The sequence below is a fragment of the Calidris pugnax genome, unplaced genomic scaffold (genome assembly GCF_001431845.1).
Source record: "Calidris pugnax isolate Ruff unplaced genomic scaffold, ASM143184v1 scaffold317, whole genome shotgun sequence".
In the NCBI taxonomy this organism is placed as follows: domain Eukaryota; kingdom Metazoa; phylum Chordata; class Aves; order Charadriiformes; family Scolopacidae; genus Calidris; species Calidris pugnax.
The window spans coordinates 419,556-439,371 of record NW_015091111.1 but is presented as its reverse complement, the minus strand read 5'-3'; the positions used below and the strand labels follow the sequence as shown (position 1 = coordinate 439,371).

Below are 19,816 nucleotides of genomic sequence, written 5' to 3'. Positions count from 1 at the left end.
GCTGCAGCTGCTGCTACAGGTATTGCTACTACTACGGTGCATGTAATACATTCTGTATGACCTGCAAGACTGGTGGAACCAGTAGGGAGTAGGACAGTACCACCTCGTTTGTATTCCAAGTGCCGTAATGTGTATGCACTGCTTGGTTTCCTTACAGTCATCAGGATGAGGATGTTTCCTGCTAGTTACAGTTGTGTATTCCTCTGGCACTGAGAATGGTTATGAAAATAACCATTTTCCTCTTGAAATAGGGAAGCGGTCCTTGGCACATCTTCAGAAAATGAATCAATTAAAATTGTAAAATATTTTCTGAAAATTCTGTACTAGAAGTAGGTACTATAAAGCTCACTGAAATGCAGACAATTTTCTGATTTGTGGCACTGCCTCTAAATTAGCTTATCCTTGAAAAAAGTTTACGTGGTTTAATGTATTTTTAGTTCTTGTAAACATGAGGCAAATCTGGTTTGCCGCAGTACTCTCTCTGCTTATGAAACATCAAAAGTGGTAGTATAACAAACTAATGTTTCTGGTTTTGTCTGATCACTTTCTTTCATTCTTATCTCAAGGTGCAGGATATGGAATGATTCTAGATTTTCTAATGCTTTAGCCGCCTTCTAAGAACAAATTGTTAAAGTTGCAATGTCACAAACTTATCTAATGCAGATGTACTTGATCGGTGCCAGAGAACTGTAGGTAGTTCACTACATTTGAAGGACAAACAAAAGATAAGCAGGAAGGAAATTTCTTAGTGTGTCTGGAGAATGTAAGCTGGCATAAGTTACTCAATTAAGTTTGTGTGCTAAAGCCTTTCCTTTACATTACTTGTGTCTGTGTTAAAGATCCAATATATCTTACTCTAGAATGAATGCTTCTGTTTTAACTTTAGGCGATGGCCTTCAAGTTAACTAGTACTGTGGACATCGTAGGAAGAAAATTACTTGTAGCTCTATTGCCAAAGCTTAATAACAAAAAAGACTTCTTGTAGGGATAGTAATATTTATAAATCTGCATAAACCATGTTTTTGTGGGTTTTTTTTTTGAACTGCGTTTATATGAGAGAATCCCAACATCATTTAATGATCTGTTAAATAACTTCTTAATTTGTATCTGTTTAATTTGCCAGGTAAAATCCTTAATGATGATACTGCTCTTAAAGAATACAAAATAGATGAGAAGAACTTCGTGGTGGTTATGGTGACAAAAGTAAGTAGTCTTATTTTTGAAAAGGAAGGTGGATTCATGTAATTCTTTTTTCCATTGTGATGGGTGATTGTATATTAAATCTTAAAATTAGTGGAATTTGATCATATGAAAGTTCTGGTTAAGCGTAAAAATAAATGCTCGTACAAATAGATATGAAATACTGCTTCACAGTCCTAGTTTGTCTACGCTGATTGTTGTTGTTCTGTGCTGAATGTTTACATCAAAGTAAAAAATTTCCCAGTGGCTGAGTTTAATATTTCTTCTTTCCTGTCTCTCTGTGTTATTTTTTCAGTGATATTATTAAAAGGAGGAAGAGAACCTAGATAGCTTGTTACTAAATCATCTGTACACAGCTCTTGCAGTCTTGCAATCTTGCTTTTCAAAACTCATGGCTGTTTCTTTTTAAGCCATTGGGCTTGACAGCTGGTAGAGAAAGAATACATATGCCAATCAACAAACCTGTGAGTTTTGAATTACTACAATGGCAAATTAAAGGGAATGACTGCGATGTGTATTTGAAGTATTTCTTCTCTTAACCAGTTGCCAGATTGCTTCCAGAATCAAACCACTGATTTTCTAGGCCTTCCAGACCTTTGGAATCTGAGTAAAACTGTCTTCATCTCTGTCTTAGATATGAAGTTAATTTTGGGGTTAGAGGTTCTCCTTCTGATAAAGAAAACCTATACTCAGTTGCCCTTCACTTCTGTCTGGAATTGGCTCATTAGATTCTGTGTTTGAGCATAGCTATTATTGCTGTCTTCCTGAACAGACAGCCTTCCAATCTGTGGTTTGCCTGGAGAAGAGGCATTTGTTCAGGACAAGAAAACATCTGCAGATGGGATTTCAGAGTACACCATTAATTTTGTTTGTAGCAGAAGAAACACAGACCTCCATGAAGAACTGCTAAATGCAATATCTTCTTATATTAAAGGACCTGTGTTTTGGAGTTAGGCATTTCTTCAGCGTTAGATCTTTTTGCTAAGTCTTTAAGCTCGATTTCCCTTTCCTTGGTTCCGTTCTGAGTAAGTCATGCTCTGTCGTCTAAGCGCAACTACTAACTTTGTCTGACACTCAGATGTGCTTCAGTGTTTTTCTTTGAAGGCTTCTTAGAATGTTCTTTATTGTGCCTATTATGTTGCAAGCTATTCATTCTTAACCTCTCCTTTCCTTTCAGACAGAAGGATGAAGTAAATTTTTCCTAGTTTAAGCAAACATCGTCTGAAAGTGATTAACTTAGAATAAGTAGTTGTGTTTCAAGTTCAGGTATTTCTTTTGGTAAGGCAAAGATCAGGGTCAGCCTTGTCAATCCTTAAGGATTGTAAATAAAGGACTACAGTGATACAGCTTTTGAAAACGCAACTCCATCCCTTACTTGCAGAAGTTGCGTGCATTCTGAAAAGTGTAGTTTCTATGTAATGGTATTAATACTGCATGCACGCAAAATTCATGTTTCCAATAAGGATGTGAAGGTTAACACAGTACTATGCGGGTATTGCCCATTCTGAATTTGTTGCTGTAAATTTGGTAGTCTTTGATTCTGCTGGATTGTTGGTGCTCGTACAGTACTCAAGTATGTGAAATGTTATTTATGTAGTGCTCTGCATGTAAAGAGTGCGTAAGTAACACTTATTGCAGGTTAAGTTTAATTTTTTTAGCATTTTATTTTTCAGCAAATTGCATTTGTAATGAATTGTGATTTCTGTCTTTATCACTTTTTCCAAATTTGAGTGATGAGAAAATCTTAGGTTTGTCATGCTTGTCAGATGTCTTTTGACAGCTGTTTTAGTTTCTTCTGAAAAATGTTTTGTAAAACACAAAATTGTTTTCACATTTAGAGTGCTGTAGTCTGTAAATATTTAGATCTTATCTTTGCTTTTCCCTTCATACTCAAATAGTATGACTGCCCAGATGTCTAAATAAGTACTTCAGTGACACTGTCAGTTGCCCGTTTAAATACAATAAAAGGCATTACAGGTTATGCTTGTTGTTGAGGCAGCAGTGCCAAACAGAAATAGTCTTAACAAAACTTAATCAATGTGTTGACTATAGATGTGAACTTTCTGCTGTGTCTGAACTGTGTTGTCCTCCTACAGCCCAAAGCAGCCGCTGGAGCAACCCAGCAGTCAAATGCTGCTACTACTACTAGCTCGACAGCTGCAGCTCCCACACCAGTCACTGCATCAGTCCCTGCTGCTGCCCCTGTGCCAGCTCCTGTCCCTCCCCCACCAGCACCAGATGCAGTTGCTTGTGAATCTACACCTGTAAGTGCTCCTAAAGAAGAGAAACCAGCAGAAAAACCACCTGAGGCACCAGCTGCTGTCAGCCCATCATCAACTGACAGGTATGAACAAGCCTCCAAAAATGGCTTCCCTGTCCATTTCTGTTGCTTCTAGTTTTGATTTTAAGTTGAATTTTCCATTACAGTGTTAGTCCAGTCATTTTCTCTGTTCTCCATAATTTTTCTTCTTTCTTAACTGTCGCTTCAGTCTCTGGCTCAAATATAGCGTCACTGATGGCCAAAGTGCCCCTCCCTGCTCCCCTTCCACTGTGGGAAGAGTTGTCTTGGGACTAAACCCATGGAGTGGAGAGTTAACTGACACAGGACTTGTGCTCCCATGAGGCATTTCAGAGTTACTGAAAGTAACTTTTACTGACAGTAAAAGCACAAGTTTCTTTTCAAACTGAGGATATTCACCTATGTAGGGATCTACTGTTCACAAAGCTCTTAAAGGCTTCAGAGGGATGTGGCCTGTCCTATTCATAGACCTCTGTGATTGTGTTTTGTATCATGTTGGTTAGATTTGAAACATAAGTTCTTTATTGCTGTAAGAGTCTCGTAATTTCTGGAAAGGGCCTTTTTGTCCAAAATCTAGGATATAGTATTGCATTTAATCGTTTAATGTCTTAAAGCTCCAAGTTTATTCTGAATGCTCCTTGACCCATCTGCAGATACTTGTGGGAGTTGGGATAGCTTTTAACCTCAATTCTTTACATTAAAGAAAATCAAATGGAGGTTAGAGGGTTCATCCCTGTTGTATAATGTCGCCTTTTTTTGTTCACTTTAAGTTTCTGAAGTATTGCATGGGATAAAGATGTTGTTAACTGTAATTTAATGGCCCTCAAAGTGCTGCATAGCATCATCTTCATTTTTCCATATCCTGATTTTCAATTACTCATGTGTGATTTATGTGAATACTGGTGCACAAGACATAGATTTTTGAAGTGGTTGTATTTAAACACCGTTAAATATTAATTCACTGATTAAGAAACAAAACTTGCAATTGCCTAATATCTTGAAAATGTCATCACAGATTTCTTGCACTAAATACCCTAACTGATGACTTAAATTTGCAGTTCTGAGAAATGGACATATTTTTAAAATGGAATACAAATAAGGCTTCATTTATGAGTTGAATGACTTCTTTATTGTTAATGAGCGGGGGTTTTTGCTGCTCAGTTTGTCCAGTAGGTTCAAAGATTAGATTAAAAATCTGATACTGGAACAGTACTTTCCAGGTTCAAAACTGTAGTACATACCTTAAAGGAAGCAAGAGAATAATTTAACAAATAAAGTATGGTTACCACCTGCCTTGATTTCAGTGAGTACCATTTGTTTCTGATTTGCTTTCGAAGCTAATGCACTAAGGCTGGTGAAGATTTATTGAGCCATGGCCAGGCAAGCTGATGTCCTGTTTCGCCTTTGATCTTTTTTAGTTGTAAATCTTACTAGTGATATATACTAGTGAAGCATTCTTTTTGGAACACATTTTTTTTTTTTTTAACATTAAAAAAATGCATCTCTGTAAATACCTTGTTAGATTTTTAGTGACATCTTCTGGAAACTGATTCAGATTAATCTGATGATCTTTCATTTGCTGATAGGAGTTGCTCGCAGAGGCAAGTTTGCTGCAGCTCCATATCCACAGGTCTATCAAGCATCAAGATTGAATATATTTTCCAGTACATACACACAATATGTATATACCTATATATATGGCTGGCTGCATTGGTCAACACGGGCAGGAAAAAAACAGCATTCAAGCAACGATACAACATCAGCCGTCACATCTTGTTACCCTCTGGCTACTCAGGACAAAGCCCACTAGTGTAAAATACATTTATACAAACATACAAGCAAACAATATTAATTTCTCCAGTAGCTGGCCTTGGACAGTCTATTCTGATACGTGGCCCCTGAATCTCCCAGTCTTCCAACATTTTTGGTACCAGGGCATGTGACTGCCTGAGCCCTGCAACCCTGTTCCAGTTGCTGATACTCAGATTCCCTTTGCATGGATGCACACACATGTTCACACTGAAGATCCATCCAGGAACGGGCATCCATTCAATGAACCTAGTGTCTAGTCCCTAGATTCCCTGGTCACCCAGTTGACTTATTCAGTGACACACAAAGAGGTCCCTCCATTAGCTGGTTGAGGCCTTTTGATCTTATCAGTAGCAGACCCTCAGATGTTAAAGTCTTTCCAGCAGCAACTCTCTCAGACTGGACCCTCTGGTCTCTCCAGCAGCTGATTCTGACTTACAGCCATTCAATACCTGGCTCTCAAGCATCTTACCCTACTCACTGTAACCAAGCTTGATGCTTACTGGTGGTTGCACACATGCCAGTGTATGCATCCACACAGAACATGCATGCAGTCTAGTCTTTTTAGTTGCTGACAGTCCAGGCATGTGGACCCCTGTGGCCTCTTCTCCAGTTGCTGGCACTGAGGCTTCCATGACGTTTGGTCTCTGCAGCTTCTGGCTCCACAGACACGTGGAGCCCAGTGACTCACAGTTCCCGTTCCAGTAGTGGTCGCTCAGACTTCCATACACATACATGCATTTATAATAGAGAGACCTCTCAGCATGAAAACCAGTTAGAAATGGAATTTAATTAGAAGGCAGGATAGACTAGTGATAAGGTGCAAGGCATAGCCAGGCAAGTGCTGTTCACGTGTTACTGGCCCTTTTTCTCCTCTTTTGCTCTCTTTACCCATGCTTTTCATCTGCAGGGTGCCTTGATGCTTCCTTTTCCCTGCCTTTGGCTTTAAGCCTAGACATCCCATAATAAGTCTTGCACAATCCCCAAACAGTTTTTCCTGGCACACCATGGTGAGTCATACCACCCTGTAGGTAGTGATGCCCTTGATCTGTAAGGAGACCTGGAGAGCTCCTGTTGACCCTGAGACCAAGGGGCTGATGCTTTACATTGCAGCCCTGGGAGGAGCCAGGAAAGGGGCACCCTTGGCTCTCTCTGTGTTTGAGGTTCCTCTGCCTGGTGTGTGCCTCTGTGTTCATGGAGGTGAACCTTTAATCCTGTAATTGAACAGCTTTGATAACTTGAGATGGAGTAATTGCAAATGTTAGCAGTTTATATTCCTGGGAAAGTAGGATACTGAGATTTTAATAAGTGCTTACCACTGACCTCCTTGGGTCCTCTTTGAGGACAGAACAGTGGCTATGGGGAAGCAGTTAGTGAGACTGCTGTGTGCTTTTGAAAATCCACCTTATTCTCTCACCTTTTAAAGCATTCAAGCAAGCAGATGGCTAATCCCTGAGCAGATGGGCAAGAGCCAAACGACTGGGGGGTAGGGGGGAAGGTTTTGCCTTGTGTTAAAAATGGTAGCATTGAAAATTTGTAAAATCTGGTCTCACTATAAGATCAAAAGAGAGCTCTTTGGAAAGCTTTGTTGGTTTTTTAGAAACAAAAGGGGCTATTGGAGTTACAGCGGCTGCTGCTTTTTTTGAAAAACAGGAAGTTTTCCAAAGTTTTGTAATTACCATTGCACTTGTCTTCATCTTACAGTACAACAGGTGATACATCTCGATCAAATCTTTTTGAGGATGCTATAAGTGCACTTGGTAAGTGGAGTGTTTTTTTAATGTAGACATTATTTTGGTGCAGCAGAAACAAATGACGGATTAGCAGATGTTGACATTCTCTTCTGTATCTGTCATTGTTAAAGTTATAATCAAAGTGCTTTTCTCTAAGATGTGAAGTTGGTATCTTAGAACAAGCATCAAGAACTTCTTTACTGAAGAATATTTCACTTCATATATTTTTATTGTGTAAAAGGAAGATTCTTATCATTCCTGTTTTTTCCCCGTTTGCCTTAATTTCTCTTTTAACTATTCAGTTCAAAGTGGCTTGAATAGAAGACTGGACGTAAATATGTATACACTTTTCTTTTCACCTTCACTTCCCAGCGTGCAGGTCTGATAAAATGGCTGCCTTTATTATTCACTTGTTCCAGCTTTGACAATACTGTCTTTTGACACATTTAAATTAGGAATAGATTTGGAGAATTTATCTATCTGAGCTGAGGAATGAATGCCTCCATATAGTCAATTCACTTTTCACAGTTTAAATGTCTTTGTTTCTCAGTGGAATAAAAAGGGTAAAAACACTAGGAAGTTCTGACCCTCACGTATACTGATTCTGGTAGCTAGGAAATTGCTAGGGAAAACTACAGCTCCTTATTCCCACTTAAATTTTGGAGGGGATTTTTTTAATAGAATGTAGCAAATTAAGGCACAGAAAAAAGGAGGAGGCATGTTTTTTTTTGTCTTTATCTCGGTAAGCATTAAGTTGCAGCTTGGTACAAAAAGTTAAACTAATTAAAGGGTTTCACTTACATTTTTGTGTAGGGGTGTGTGGATATATTGGAGGCAGGTGTGATTAAGTAGCCCAAGGTGATTTAGGAGCAGCAGTAGTAGTAATATTTTATGTGTATTGGTGTTAGCCATCAGGTTTAGTCTGTCTAGCTGCACCTTAAGTCTTACACTATTACAGTTTTAGACTGAAGAAACGTATGACCTGAAATAGCTGATAGATACTGTAGGAGACAACCAGTTGAATTCTGTTACATTTTTTAAGTCACTGCTGCTACCAAAGGTGCTGCAGGCTTCGTTAACTATTCATTATACCTTAGTGGCTGAGAAATGGTCATCACAAGTGCTCATGTTAACAGTAATGACCAACAAGTTTAATTTAGCTGGTGGTCTTGATTTGGTTATATTCAGAATGTAAAAAAAAAAAAAAAAAATCTCCTTCGAATGTAGCAGGAGAGCATCACCTCATTACCCATTTTGTGTGAAAGTTCTTTGATTGATATCTAATACAGTTAACACATGTGTTCCGAACAGTTTGGAAACAACAGGCATTTAGTCTGATTTCCTAGGTAAGCACACTGCAGAGGTTATATACCAAAAAAATTTCAAAGGCACTAGGTGTGAACTGTGTTGTGGTTCTTTTTCTTTAGAAACTGCCTTAAAAGAAATTTGCTTGCACAAATTCATGTAGTATGTTTTTACATCCTAAGTGAGATACTAAGCATGTTCTTACTCTGGCTTCTCAATTACATTGTGTGAAAATAATTGACTTAGTAGAAACCAATCACTGTTTTTAAAGCTGAATTGCTTTTGTGTTCAGTTAGATACACTGACTGAAAACCGATGTGGCTTTGTGTGCTACAGGAAGATCTGCACATCTTGCAGTTCCTGTGCAACCAGTATCTTTCACTGGAGCAGCCTAACCTTTCTTCAGGACATGGAGCAAAAATTATTGTGGAGAATGTGATGAACTGGATTTGAAACTTAATCCAGCTTTAAAATGTTACTTGAAAGACAAGAGTAAAGAGCAGAATCAGTTCAATATTGACCTTACGAACATTCCCAGTAGCACCATGTGGAGATAGGCCTGACTCTCTATCGGGACATTGCTGGTGTGCAATTCTTGCATTATTGTTCTTGGTCTTACATTTGCACAACTTGTTTAAGTAGACTGTACGTGGAGTACATGTGCCTAAATTCACAGTAAATCTGTTTTCTTCTTTGGATTTTAATTATGGCTTACGTATCAGTCTCTCCAGAGCAAGTCGACCTTCTTGCATCCTTTTCTTCTGTACCAAATCTAGTCTCCACCTAGCTTGTATTGAAAGAGGACTACAGAAATGTTTAAGTAATAGCCAATTAGATCAAAAGATGTTCTGTCTGCTCGTTACCTTGATTAGTTTGTTAGCAATAGTAACTCTAAACTAGTACTGAGTAGAGCAGTAAGTTTAGCAAAATCACTGTGTTGGGACAATTGTTGGCTTGGCTTTTTTGCTTCTCTGAACAGTGTCTTTAGAGCGAAGTTTAGGTGGCTTTTTTATGTTTTTGAGGAAAATGAAGTTAGATTAAAATGATTGATCTTGTAGTTGTGAAGACATGAACTTACAGTTCCTTGAACTCATGTTGGCACTATTATTTTGAAGTCTAAAAAATGAATACTCAAATTAGTCAAGGGCTGTAAATCCTTTATTTATCTTACAGATAAAGCGCCAGCGTCCTTGGGCTAGGGCTGTTTCATTATTTTGCCTTGAGTATATTGCCCTCAGTCATACATCCACTGATTATTTAGAAGCATTCTTTAAAAATCAAGCAATGTGATTGTGTTAATGTTGGCTTGAGTTAAACTCCTTCTACTTAAGGGAATAAAATTTGGTATTTTAATTGTGACTTACTTGTCTTAACAGAGTAGTTCTAACAGTGTTTATTTTCTGTACTTTTTTTTAATCTGTTGGTTTTTATGGTGACTGCTAATGATTTCACTCTCCTGCCACTAACATGCTAGTGTTACAGAGTCAGTAGGAGGATTCCACTGAGATCAGGAATACCTTTATCCAAGGGAGGAGATGGTATTTTAATACTTGGGTTTGGGTTTTTTTTAAATCTCGTTTTGCATGCAGATAACCTTTAAGATGTTGCTCAGTTACAATTTTGAATTGTTAAACCTGCTGTCTGGTTTCAAGGAAGGGAAATGGATTTATGAACGTAGATAATTTTCCCTATGATACCATTAGTGGAGTGATCAGTTGTCCTTAAATTGCTATATGTGTGTACGCTTTTGTCTTAATGGCTGCAGGTGTGGGCCAGTTCTAGTTCATTTATGCTGTAAGAGGTGAGGGATTTGATATAATGGATGTCTAGTCAAAGATACACGAATTAGATGAGATCAGTTGTTCTCCTGAACCCTCACTGAGGTCTTGAGTGACTTTCCTAGATATAACCTTAAGTCTTCTGTCTGACTTGAGTCCATGTTAAGTTGATTAAATTACTTCGATTATCATCACCAGCGTGTAGCAATGTACAGTTGTAACTTGGTCATCACTGTTCATTTTCTCTCTAACCATAGCATAGCGTAAAGTCTTTACTGGGAAAAACCTCAATGGCTAACAGCTTGACAGGCAGATTTCTGCCTCGAAAGTTTAATTTCCAAACTTACACTGCAGGAGACTTTTCTTGAATTGAATTTTAGTTGTGAGGATGCCCTTGACCTTAGATGAAAGCATAAAGAGGGAATATTATTTCAATTACAGAAGTATTACAAGTGCTGCTTTTTTCAGTAGAAGTTTGCATTGGTTTGCATTGTGTTCATTACCCTCTACTTTTCCAATCAAATGCATAATGAAACCATCAGAATATATTTGGAGTTAAAGCAACAGAACCATGGCAAGTTTAGTATAAGCTATTCTTTACCCTTCAATGAATGACTCAAATTTGGACAGAAATGAAATTCATCTATTGAAACTTTTTTGTGCTTTTTTTTCCCCCCCTTATTCCCTTAAAATGGTGGTCATGTTACTTCTAGTGACAGGTCAGTCCTATGAGAATATGGTGACTGAGATCATGTCAATGGGCTATGAACGAGAGCAAGTAACTGCAGCGCTGAGAGCCAGCTTCAACAATCCCGACAGAGCAGTGGAATACCTTTTAATGGTGAGCAGTTTATTTTATCTGCACTTTGTTCTTTCGCTATTTGTTCTTCATTGATAAAGAAGAATGTTTTCTTTGATTTACTTATTACTTTGAATATTATCTAATCGATGAGAGTAACACATGTTCATAGAGGAACAACCTCTCTAAGCAGAGCATCTGGAAGGCAGAGATTTGGATTTTGAGGGTCATGTGTTACAGGAAATACTGAAGTCATCCCTAACTACCTCTGTCACTACTTTGCTTTTATTCTTTGTTGGTTTGGATGATGATGGATGTGTATGTAAAGTATGTCCAGTTACAGTGATAGTTTTAAGTGCCAATGGCTTGCTCAAGGAATTTTGTCACATCTTAGTGAGAGCATAGCTGTATTTTTGTATTAGTATCTGTAACATCACAAAGGCATTTTTTTAAGGTTCCAGTTCATTGTTTATACTAATAATGCACAGTGTTCTTAATCTTATACTTTCCAAACAAGAAGGTTTCAGAGTTATTGAAAGTATGCTTAACCTAACTGGTGTCTTAATTTAAGCAGTGTTTTGGAGAAGAAAAAAATGTCTCATTTCATAAATATAGTTTGAAGGGTGAAATAAATGTCATTGGTGTGACAGGAAATAGAATAGTAGCTTCACTTCACTGGAAGTCTTGTGAGTTGTTTTAGGGGCTTTTTTGATTACTCTGAAGTAGGGAGGTGATTGTGCCCCTGTACTCAGCACTGGTGAGGCCACACCTCGAGTATTGTGTCCAGTTCTGGGCACCTCAATACAAGAGAGATATCGAGGTGCTGAAGCGAGTGCAGAGGAGGGCAACGAAGCTGGTGAGGGGGCTGGAGAACAAATCGTATGAGGAGCGGCTGAGGGAGTTGGGACTGTTTAGTATGAGCAAGAGGAGGCTTAGGGGAGACCTCATCACTCTCTACAACTTCATGAAAGGACACTGTAGAGAGGTTGGTGCTGGTCTCTTCTCACAGGTAATTAGTGACAGAACGAGAGGGAATGGCTTCAAGCTCCAACAGGGTAGGTTTAGATTGAACATTAGGAAAGAATTTTTCACCAAAAGAGTGATAGGGCATTGGAACAGGCTGCCCAGGGAGGGGGGGGAGTCACCATCCCTGGCTGTGTTTAAGGGCCGTTTAGATGCAGTGCTAAGGGACATGGTGTAGGGGAGGACTTTGTAGAGTAGGGTAGATGGTTGGACTCGACGATCCCAAGGGTCTCTTCCAACCTAGACGATTCTATGATTCATTGTATACCTTAATCTGACAAGTAAATTGTAACCACCAGAGAATCTGTCTGGAAGCTTGTTCCTTACTCAGTATTTCTGGTGTGTTTAATTTTCATTCTAGCATACCATTTTATCCCTGTTGTGTTTTTCCATTGTTTCAGGTCTCAACTTTGTTAAAATATTGAAGCAAAATATCTTGAGTCAGTTCTTGCAAAACATATGTGGATTGAATTTCTGATAGATTATCTTTACCTCCAGTTATAAAAGCTTCCTTTTGATAACGAAGTTTTTCTTAAGTAGTTACAAGTCACTGTCATGCTTGCTACTTAATGATCCCAAGACTTTGTAACCTACATTTTTTAAACAGACAACAAATGTTTTGAGTACATGAATGTAAAAAAGTTCAGTTCTCATCTAGTGTTGGGTCAGCAAAAGGTGGTAAGTACTGTCTTGCCCTAAGGGCGAATGCAGTAGCTCCCATCTATCTGTCATAAGTCTGGAATAAAGCATCCCTACCATGGAGTCCAATGCATGGCATGTTTGCCAAATAGATTACGTCTGACTGGTATGAGCAGTTCATTTTTACTCCTTCAGTAGGTTCTGTGTTTAAAATGGATCCTTATATAAGCTGGTTCCTTACTGTTTCGTGTTATCCTACTGAGAAGGATACTTTTTCTTTCTTCTTTCTCTTCTTCCTGCTGGAAAAGGGAGTGGGGAGGAACGGTCTTGCTCTTAGAGACCATACTAGCTGTCTTTCTTCCAATGGCCAGGCAACTGGTTGCAGCTTCTTAGTTTGGAAATTTTTAGGAAACATTTCTTTTCTCTGAGGGTAGTCAAACACTGAACAGGCTTCTGAGACAGGTGGTTGATGCTCCAGGACTGTCAGTGTTTAAGAGGCATTTGGACAATGCCCTTAATAACAGGCTTTAACTTTTGGCCAGCCCTGGAGTGGTCAGGAAGTTGTACTCGATGATTCTGGTAGGTCCTTGCCAACTGGAACTGTTCTGTTCCAAATGTCTACATTCCTTGGGCTGAGCCTGATGTGATTATTACACTGGAGAACAATGTTAGTGAAAAACTGCTCCAGTGGTCAATTAAACAGTAATTTTATTGTTTAATCCACCATATTGGTTAGTCCACCATAAGGCAAAGATGGCCTCTTTGTTGTCCAAGCAATGTTTACATTCAAAATTAATTGTATGGGAATTGATATCATGCTTTATTCTACCATATAGCTGTATGAACAAGGTACACACACCTCACTAGTCTCATCTTACAATTGTACACAGTTGTGGTTATTTGGAGAGTGATACTTGAAGCTTGTATTTTAGAGTTAAGATGAAGTTCAAGATGACAAATCATCTCTACATAAATTTGGTTGGAATAGCTTCCACAGTGTTTCCCTTTGAGAACAAACAACATTTAAACAAGCATATGCTGTTTGATCTGTGCACAGATTGCAGTGATGACGTAGGCCTGTGAATGGGTGAAATCAACCAGTAATTTCATTAGATTAACCAGGTTGTAAATGCATACCTGTCACAGCATCTTGCTTTGTATTTGCAGTGAAAACATTAAGTTTTTTCCTTTGCTCAGAAAACTAAATAATACATACAGTAAAACAAATACCTTTTAGCATTCTGTAGGTAATTATGTGAACTGTGTCTTTAGGGTATACCTGGAGATACTCAGGCTGTGGCTGAATCCGCTCAAGCAGCAAGCACTGGTGCCTCTCAGTCTTCAGCAGTGGCGGCAGCAGTAGCAACTATACCTACTAGTTCATTAGGAGGTAAGAAAGATTATATTTGAGAGGACGTGATAAACATGTGCATTTAAGCATTCTCTACTTCAGTGCATCCTAAATTCCTCGTGCTTGTAAACTGACCAAAGTGAATTGAATAAAAGCTGTAACATGGAAATTCCAAGTGTTGTACTTGCTTGGAACAAATGGCTTGTTGTAGGTGGATATATCTGGAGTAAATCATGAAGTTTGTAAAAATTGCGTGAACTTGCACAATTCCTTGGATTCAGTATTCTGGATTTAAATGTAAGACCACAAATGTGGAGGGGGTTGTGTTTTCTGCCACTTAAACTCTGGCTTCCTTCTTCTGTGGCTGACTCTGCACTGTCGACTGTGACTATACTAATGCATTTGCTGCTTGGAAGTTGGCATATCAAGGCAGAAGCCTGCAGTAACTCAGTGAGGTGTAACACCTGAGAGACCTTTCCATGACCTAGGACTCCTCAGTCAGCAGTGCAGCACATGGACAGAGTGGTTGGTACCTGCTGAGGAGAACTCTCTCTTAAAAGGAAATAAATAAGTGAAAGGAGCATAATCAAAGAGTAGAAGAGGATTGTCTTAGGCTGTGGCAGAGATGGTGTTCAAGATGTAAGACTTTATGGAGGCCAGTGTTAATCATACAGTTAGTGGTGACAGGCACATGTGACATCATCCATAAAGAGAGAACGGGAGATGTCAGAGCACTTCAGACACTGCTGCGTTCAAGGCAGTATCTAACAGTATAGAATGTATGGGAAGGTAGGACTCACTTGAGAAGAGCAGAATTGACCTATTGCAGGAGGTAGAGAACTCAGTTGTAGGCATGGAGACAAGACGGTAGTTTGGGTAGGTGCCTCTGAGGTTACTCAGAGATGAGACATCACAAGAAAAGTCCTGGAAATCATGGCTGTTCCATCATACAAGGAGGCTGGGTGAAAAGAAAATGCATTGTTTAACCATAGGATAAAGAATTCTTGGTCAAAGCTGGAATAAGTTAACACGAGGAAGCAAGCTGTTCTGTTCTTCGCTGAGGGACGTATTATCTGCTTTCACATCCCGTTTCTGTCTGCATTTACAGTGTAGGTATGTATTTTATTAAAAATCTTGGTAACTTTTTAAATATCATGTTACCTCATTGATTTTCAGGACATCCACTTGAGTTTTTACGAAATCAGCCACAGTTTCAGCAGATGAGACAAATTATTCAGCAAAATCCTTCTCTGTTACCAGCATTGCTACAGCAGATTGGACGGGAAAACCCTCAACTACTGCAGGTGAATCTTAAAACAACACAATAATGCTGCTAACTTTGATTTAGCTTTACAAGAAAGGGATATGTTTATGTGAACTGGGATAGTGTGTTAATAGCAGTTATAACTTCTATTGTTGGCTTTTCAGTACTGTTGTACAGAACATTTTCTATGACATTAGAAATGAGTCTGAGCATAGAGGTGCAGAGGGTGTCAGAGAGAAGGGTCATTGCAATTGAACTGGAACATTAAATTGCATTTCTTATGGTTAGATTTAATCATTTTTCTCTATCCACTTTTTACGCATTCCTTTGACTATTTAATTCACTGAAAATAGATACTCTTACTTGCCTGTTGGCAGGCTTAAACATGCTTTATTTCAATATATTTATGTATTTTATTCTCCCATACATCACAGCAAATAAGCCAACACCAGGAACATTTTATTCATATGTTGAATGAACCAGTTCTAGAGTCCCGCCAAGGTTTAAGTGGCAGTGATGATGGTGTCAGCGCTGGAGGAGTAGCATCAGAAGCTGGAAATGGTCATATGAACTACATTCAAGTAACACCTCAGGAAAAAGAAGCTATAGAAAGGGTGAATCTTTCTTCTTTGACATGTTGCTTAGCTGTTGCTGTGGAGTGTTCACTCTCGTGCATGCTTATGACATGCCTTAACTTAAACTTTATTTATGCTTAGTAGTTCTGCATCCTTTTTGATATTTTATATTTGATATTTCATAGCTGTTGTAGTTTCGTTTCAAATCTCCTCTTTTCTCGCTTTGTAGCAAATGAGTCTAAAAATCTCTTGAGTCCTACTAAGAAGATGCAGAGCTTTTTAAGTGATCAGAAGCTGTCTGCAATAACTGATGACTGAGTGGGTTTCCCTCTGGAATGGGGACTCAGGCAGTAACTGCTCTTGCAAAAGCCTCAGACCTGTATTATTCTAGATCATGCTGTGATAGGTTTCCAGGTACAAAGGTGTGTCAGCATGAGCACTGTTTGCAAAGTACTTAGATAGTAAGAGCTCTCATAGTTAAGTAGATTAGTTGAAGTCACTACTTAACCCAGTTATTTGTATATCTATGAGAATTAGTCAATTATAGTTTTCCAAAAATACAGGTAAATGTCTATAAAAATAGACTTGGGAGTAGTATATTGCATTCATAAATACTGTGTGTAACACTGACTAAATATGGATTTGTGTAGATGGCATTGCCTCTGAGATTTTTTTCTTAGAAGAAATCGCAGACTTGTGTCATACTGTGGCAGTGGATCTGCATATCAAAGACAGAGTTTTTCAAGTGGCAAAACAAAAGGTTATGTAAGGATCATCAGAAAAGAACAATTTTCCTATCGAGGTGTCAATTCTCTAGATCTCAAGTAAATTGAAACTTAATAAAATTAGTCTAATAAAACTGTTTGTCCACATCCATCTTCACAGGTCATCCTCTCCAGTCTGCTGCATTTCCATTTAAAACCATTCTGTGCAGCAGAGCATTACCTCTACAGTCTGTTCCAAAACCCAACAGAGACTTGTATGCCTCTTCCCCTTTCCATGAAAGACAGACCTCAAAATTTGTGTGTCTTAGTATTACAGCTGACACACTCATGCTGCTTGTAAGCATGAAATTAAATCTAAGAATGGTTGGTAAGGGACATAATTTCTCACAGAGATTTGAGCTGCCCTGTGTGTAAAATGCCTTGCAGGTGCTGTGAGGACTTTAAGAAATGGTTGTATGTACTTGCCTTTGGCTAAAAGAAAGATTGGTTTGCTGGATGTGTTCAAGTGCAGGTTAAAGCTATTTCCCTTGGCACTGTAATAAGCTCTTTTCTATTATTCCTATCCCCTGTTATTATGTCCCAGACATTAATTAGTTCCTTGACTTCTGAAAAACAGATTGCTCTCCGTTTACTTCCCATGGCTGCGACGTGTAGTCAATTTTTCTTTTTTTAAAGTGGAAGTCCAGTTGGAACAATTGAAAGTATGACTTCATGTGATGTGTTGGACTGCCTACTGGTGATCGCAGGCTGGGAGCTTTTGTTCTAGGCAACTTTTGGTAAAAATCCTGATCTTTGTTTAACTAATAGTTTAAAATGCTCATTGTTTGAAGAGTGCTTTTTTTTTTTTTTCTGCAGCAGTGCACTGTGCTGTTAGTTCCTGACATTACTATGACCCAAGTCTGTTTTAGTGACTTACTGTGGCAGTGAAAGAAGTGTGACATATTTTATGGTGCCTCATTAGACAAATTAAGTCACTTTTTCCAGTGAGAATTCTGTTTACTAAAGACAGACAACACTTTATTGTTTGCTCACTGAAGGCTGTACTGAGCTAGGCAGCTATGTTTCAAGAAGGCAGTAATTGCTTAAGCAGTATCTCAAGATACTAGACATGCAAAGACGCTTAATATACAAAATGTACTTTCTAAATATCTTTCTTTTCTTCAGTTAAAGGCATTAGGATTTCCTGAAGGACTTGTGATACAGGCATATTTTGCTTGTGAGAAGAATGAAAACTTGGCTGCCAACTTTCTTCTACAACAGAACTTCGATGAAGATTGAGAGACATTTTTTTGTTTCACACCTCACACCAGTGCATTACACTAACTTTGTTCACTGGATTGTATGGGAAATTTGGGCTTATATTCATAATGCTTGGTGTATGGTATGTGGGGTGGGGGGGAGAAGAGAATATGGGAAACAAAGCAAAGAAAGCAGCAAGTATGTCTGCTCTAAATTAGCAGGTGGAGAAAATCACAGAGTGTAAAAATAATATACAACCAAAAATCAGCTTCTGCAGATAATTAGTTCCTTCTATAAACTGTAGGTTAACTTTTTCTAGGTTTTCACTCTTACTGTACTAATTCCAGAAACATAGTGTAATGCCCTGCTTCATGTTCTTTTCTATTTACTGTTGGTATTGGAAATAGCCTGTGCTACCTAGATGCTACAATCTATATTTCATGGCAGTACTGGGTAGCAGCTTTGTGAAATCTAAAAGATCTGAGCAAATGGAAACATAAATGCCAAAATATGGGTATTTTTGCTTTTTCAGATGTGTTAAAGTAGCGCAAGAAGCGCAATATTTTAATGCTGGATTAAAACAATGTTGGCTGCTTTTTTTCAAAGACCATTTTCAGTTAAAAGTGTCTTGATCATTGAGAAAAAACATCCCCTCCTTTTCCCCCCTCAAATGATCTGAGAAGCTATCTACACACAGGTAAAATTATTATCCTGTTTACATCTTTTTGAGAAAAATGGTAGATATCTAATTACTGTTCACATCAATGTTATGTTGCAGTAAAAGTTTTAAAAGCAATAGATTGCATGTTTGGTTTTGTTACATGCGCTCTTGTGAATTGAATATCCTTTTTCTGACAGCAAACAAAATGGAAGCTTAATTTTTGTCTGCTGCAATGAAACTTTATCACATCAAATTCCACCTTCCTACCTTTGGTGAGCCAATTTTTACAGTACAGTTCTAAGCATCTGAAGATATTCGTGTTCTGTTGCTCTTGAGTAGACTGTAATGATAAAACTATTTCTGTTCAGTAAGGACTTTTTTGGATTTCTTTACTTCATGAGGAAGAGAAGTTCATAACTTGAGACATCAAGCAAATGATCAAGTTATTCTAACCCAAAAGAGTCTGCACTCATGCATTTCTATTGAAAATAAGTTCTGCTTACAGAGTTTTGTCTCTTACTTCCTGGTACCTACTTGTCATTCATCTTGTTTTGTCATCATAGAATGTAGCAATCTTTCTTTTAATATACATGGACTTTTAGAGGCAATTTTGCCCATCATTGCAATGCTAGCAATGAAAGCAAATTCTAATTTAATCTAAAGCTATTATGTGCAACAGTTCTTGAACACAGCTTGGGGATATTTTGAGTGTTTACTGTTGTACTCCAATTACCTGGATTACAAATGTATCTCTACAGTAAATGTTATTAGTGATACAGCACTGAGTTGTTGTACCACTTAATGATATTGATGATTTAGTGGTACAGCTAAAGAAGTATTTTCTGCTTTAGGTTGTGTATCAGTGGATTAACTACTTAATTACTGCTTAAGCTCAAAGTACAAGTCAAGTGTCTTGAGAAAAGAGAGTGAGAAAAACTGAAATGTTTGTATTTTGTTTCTTTATTGGTTGACTGTAGTCTGTTAAATAATTATCTGCACAAAATACTGAAATGTATTAAAGCCTTTTTCTTTCTATCCTTAGACACCTGTGATGTTTTTTCGGATAACGTGTATTTTCGTTGTTCAGATTTTATTCTTCTAAGATCTCATAGATGTATAATGTCAAAGTGATCAGTAGCACAACCCAAATCTGTCGGTACAAGGTGTGATACTGCTAAATAGAAAGTAAGTCTTTCATAATGCTTTCATTTTCAAGAAGCTAGCATTAAATACCCAAGTTAGCCAGAAGACTTCAGCTACATAGGATTCTCAGTATATTTATGGACTGGAAGAGATGGATTTTGATTTTAATGCTCTGCTGGCAAGGAGGAGCTATTTGTTATCTCTAGAAGGACCAGCTGCCAGGTACTAGAAAAATGCTAAATTGATACAAGGACTTACTGAATGTACTTTACT

At 38.2% G+C, this 19,816-nt stretch overlaps 1 protein-coding gene across 5 annotated transcripts in view; it reads left to right on the top strand.

The window, feature by feature from the left end:
- RAD23B (RAD23 homolog B, nucleotide excision repair protein) overlaps positions 1–19,441 on the top strand; it is a 32,607-nt gene extending 13,166 nt beyond the window's left edge. For 4 of the 5 annotated variants that reach the window (XM_014958145.1, XM_014958144.1, XM_014958142.1 and 1 more), the window contains exons 3-10: positions 1,124–1,203; positions 3,297–3,544; positions 7,013–7,068; positions 10,838–10,965; positions 13,858–13,975; positions 15,113–15,240; positions 15,635–15,814; positions 17,665–19,441. In XM_014958145.1, the coding sequence (XP_014813631.1) occupies positions 1,192–1,203; positions 3,297–3,544; positions 7,013–7,068; positions 10,838–10,965; positions 13,858–13,975; positions 15,113–15,240; positions 15,635–15,814; positions 17,665–17,778 (984 nt within the window). In that variant the 5' untranslated portion in view covers positions 1,124–1,191 and the 3' untranslated portion in view covers positions 17,779–19,441. Of the gene's footprint in view, positions 1–1,123; positions 1,204–3,296; positions 3,545–7,012; positions 7,069–10,837; positions 10,966–13,857; positions 13,976–15,112; positions 15,241–15,634; positions 15,815–17,175; positions 17,277–17,664 lie in introns of all 5 variants that reach the window. The other variant, XR_001413777.1, reaches the window with a different exon arrangement.
- Positions 19,442–19,816: the final 375 nt, after the last annotated feature.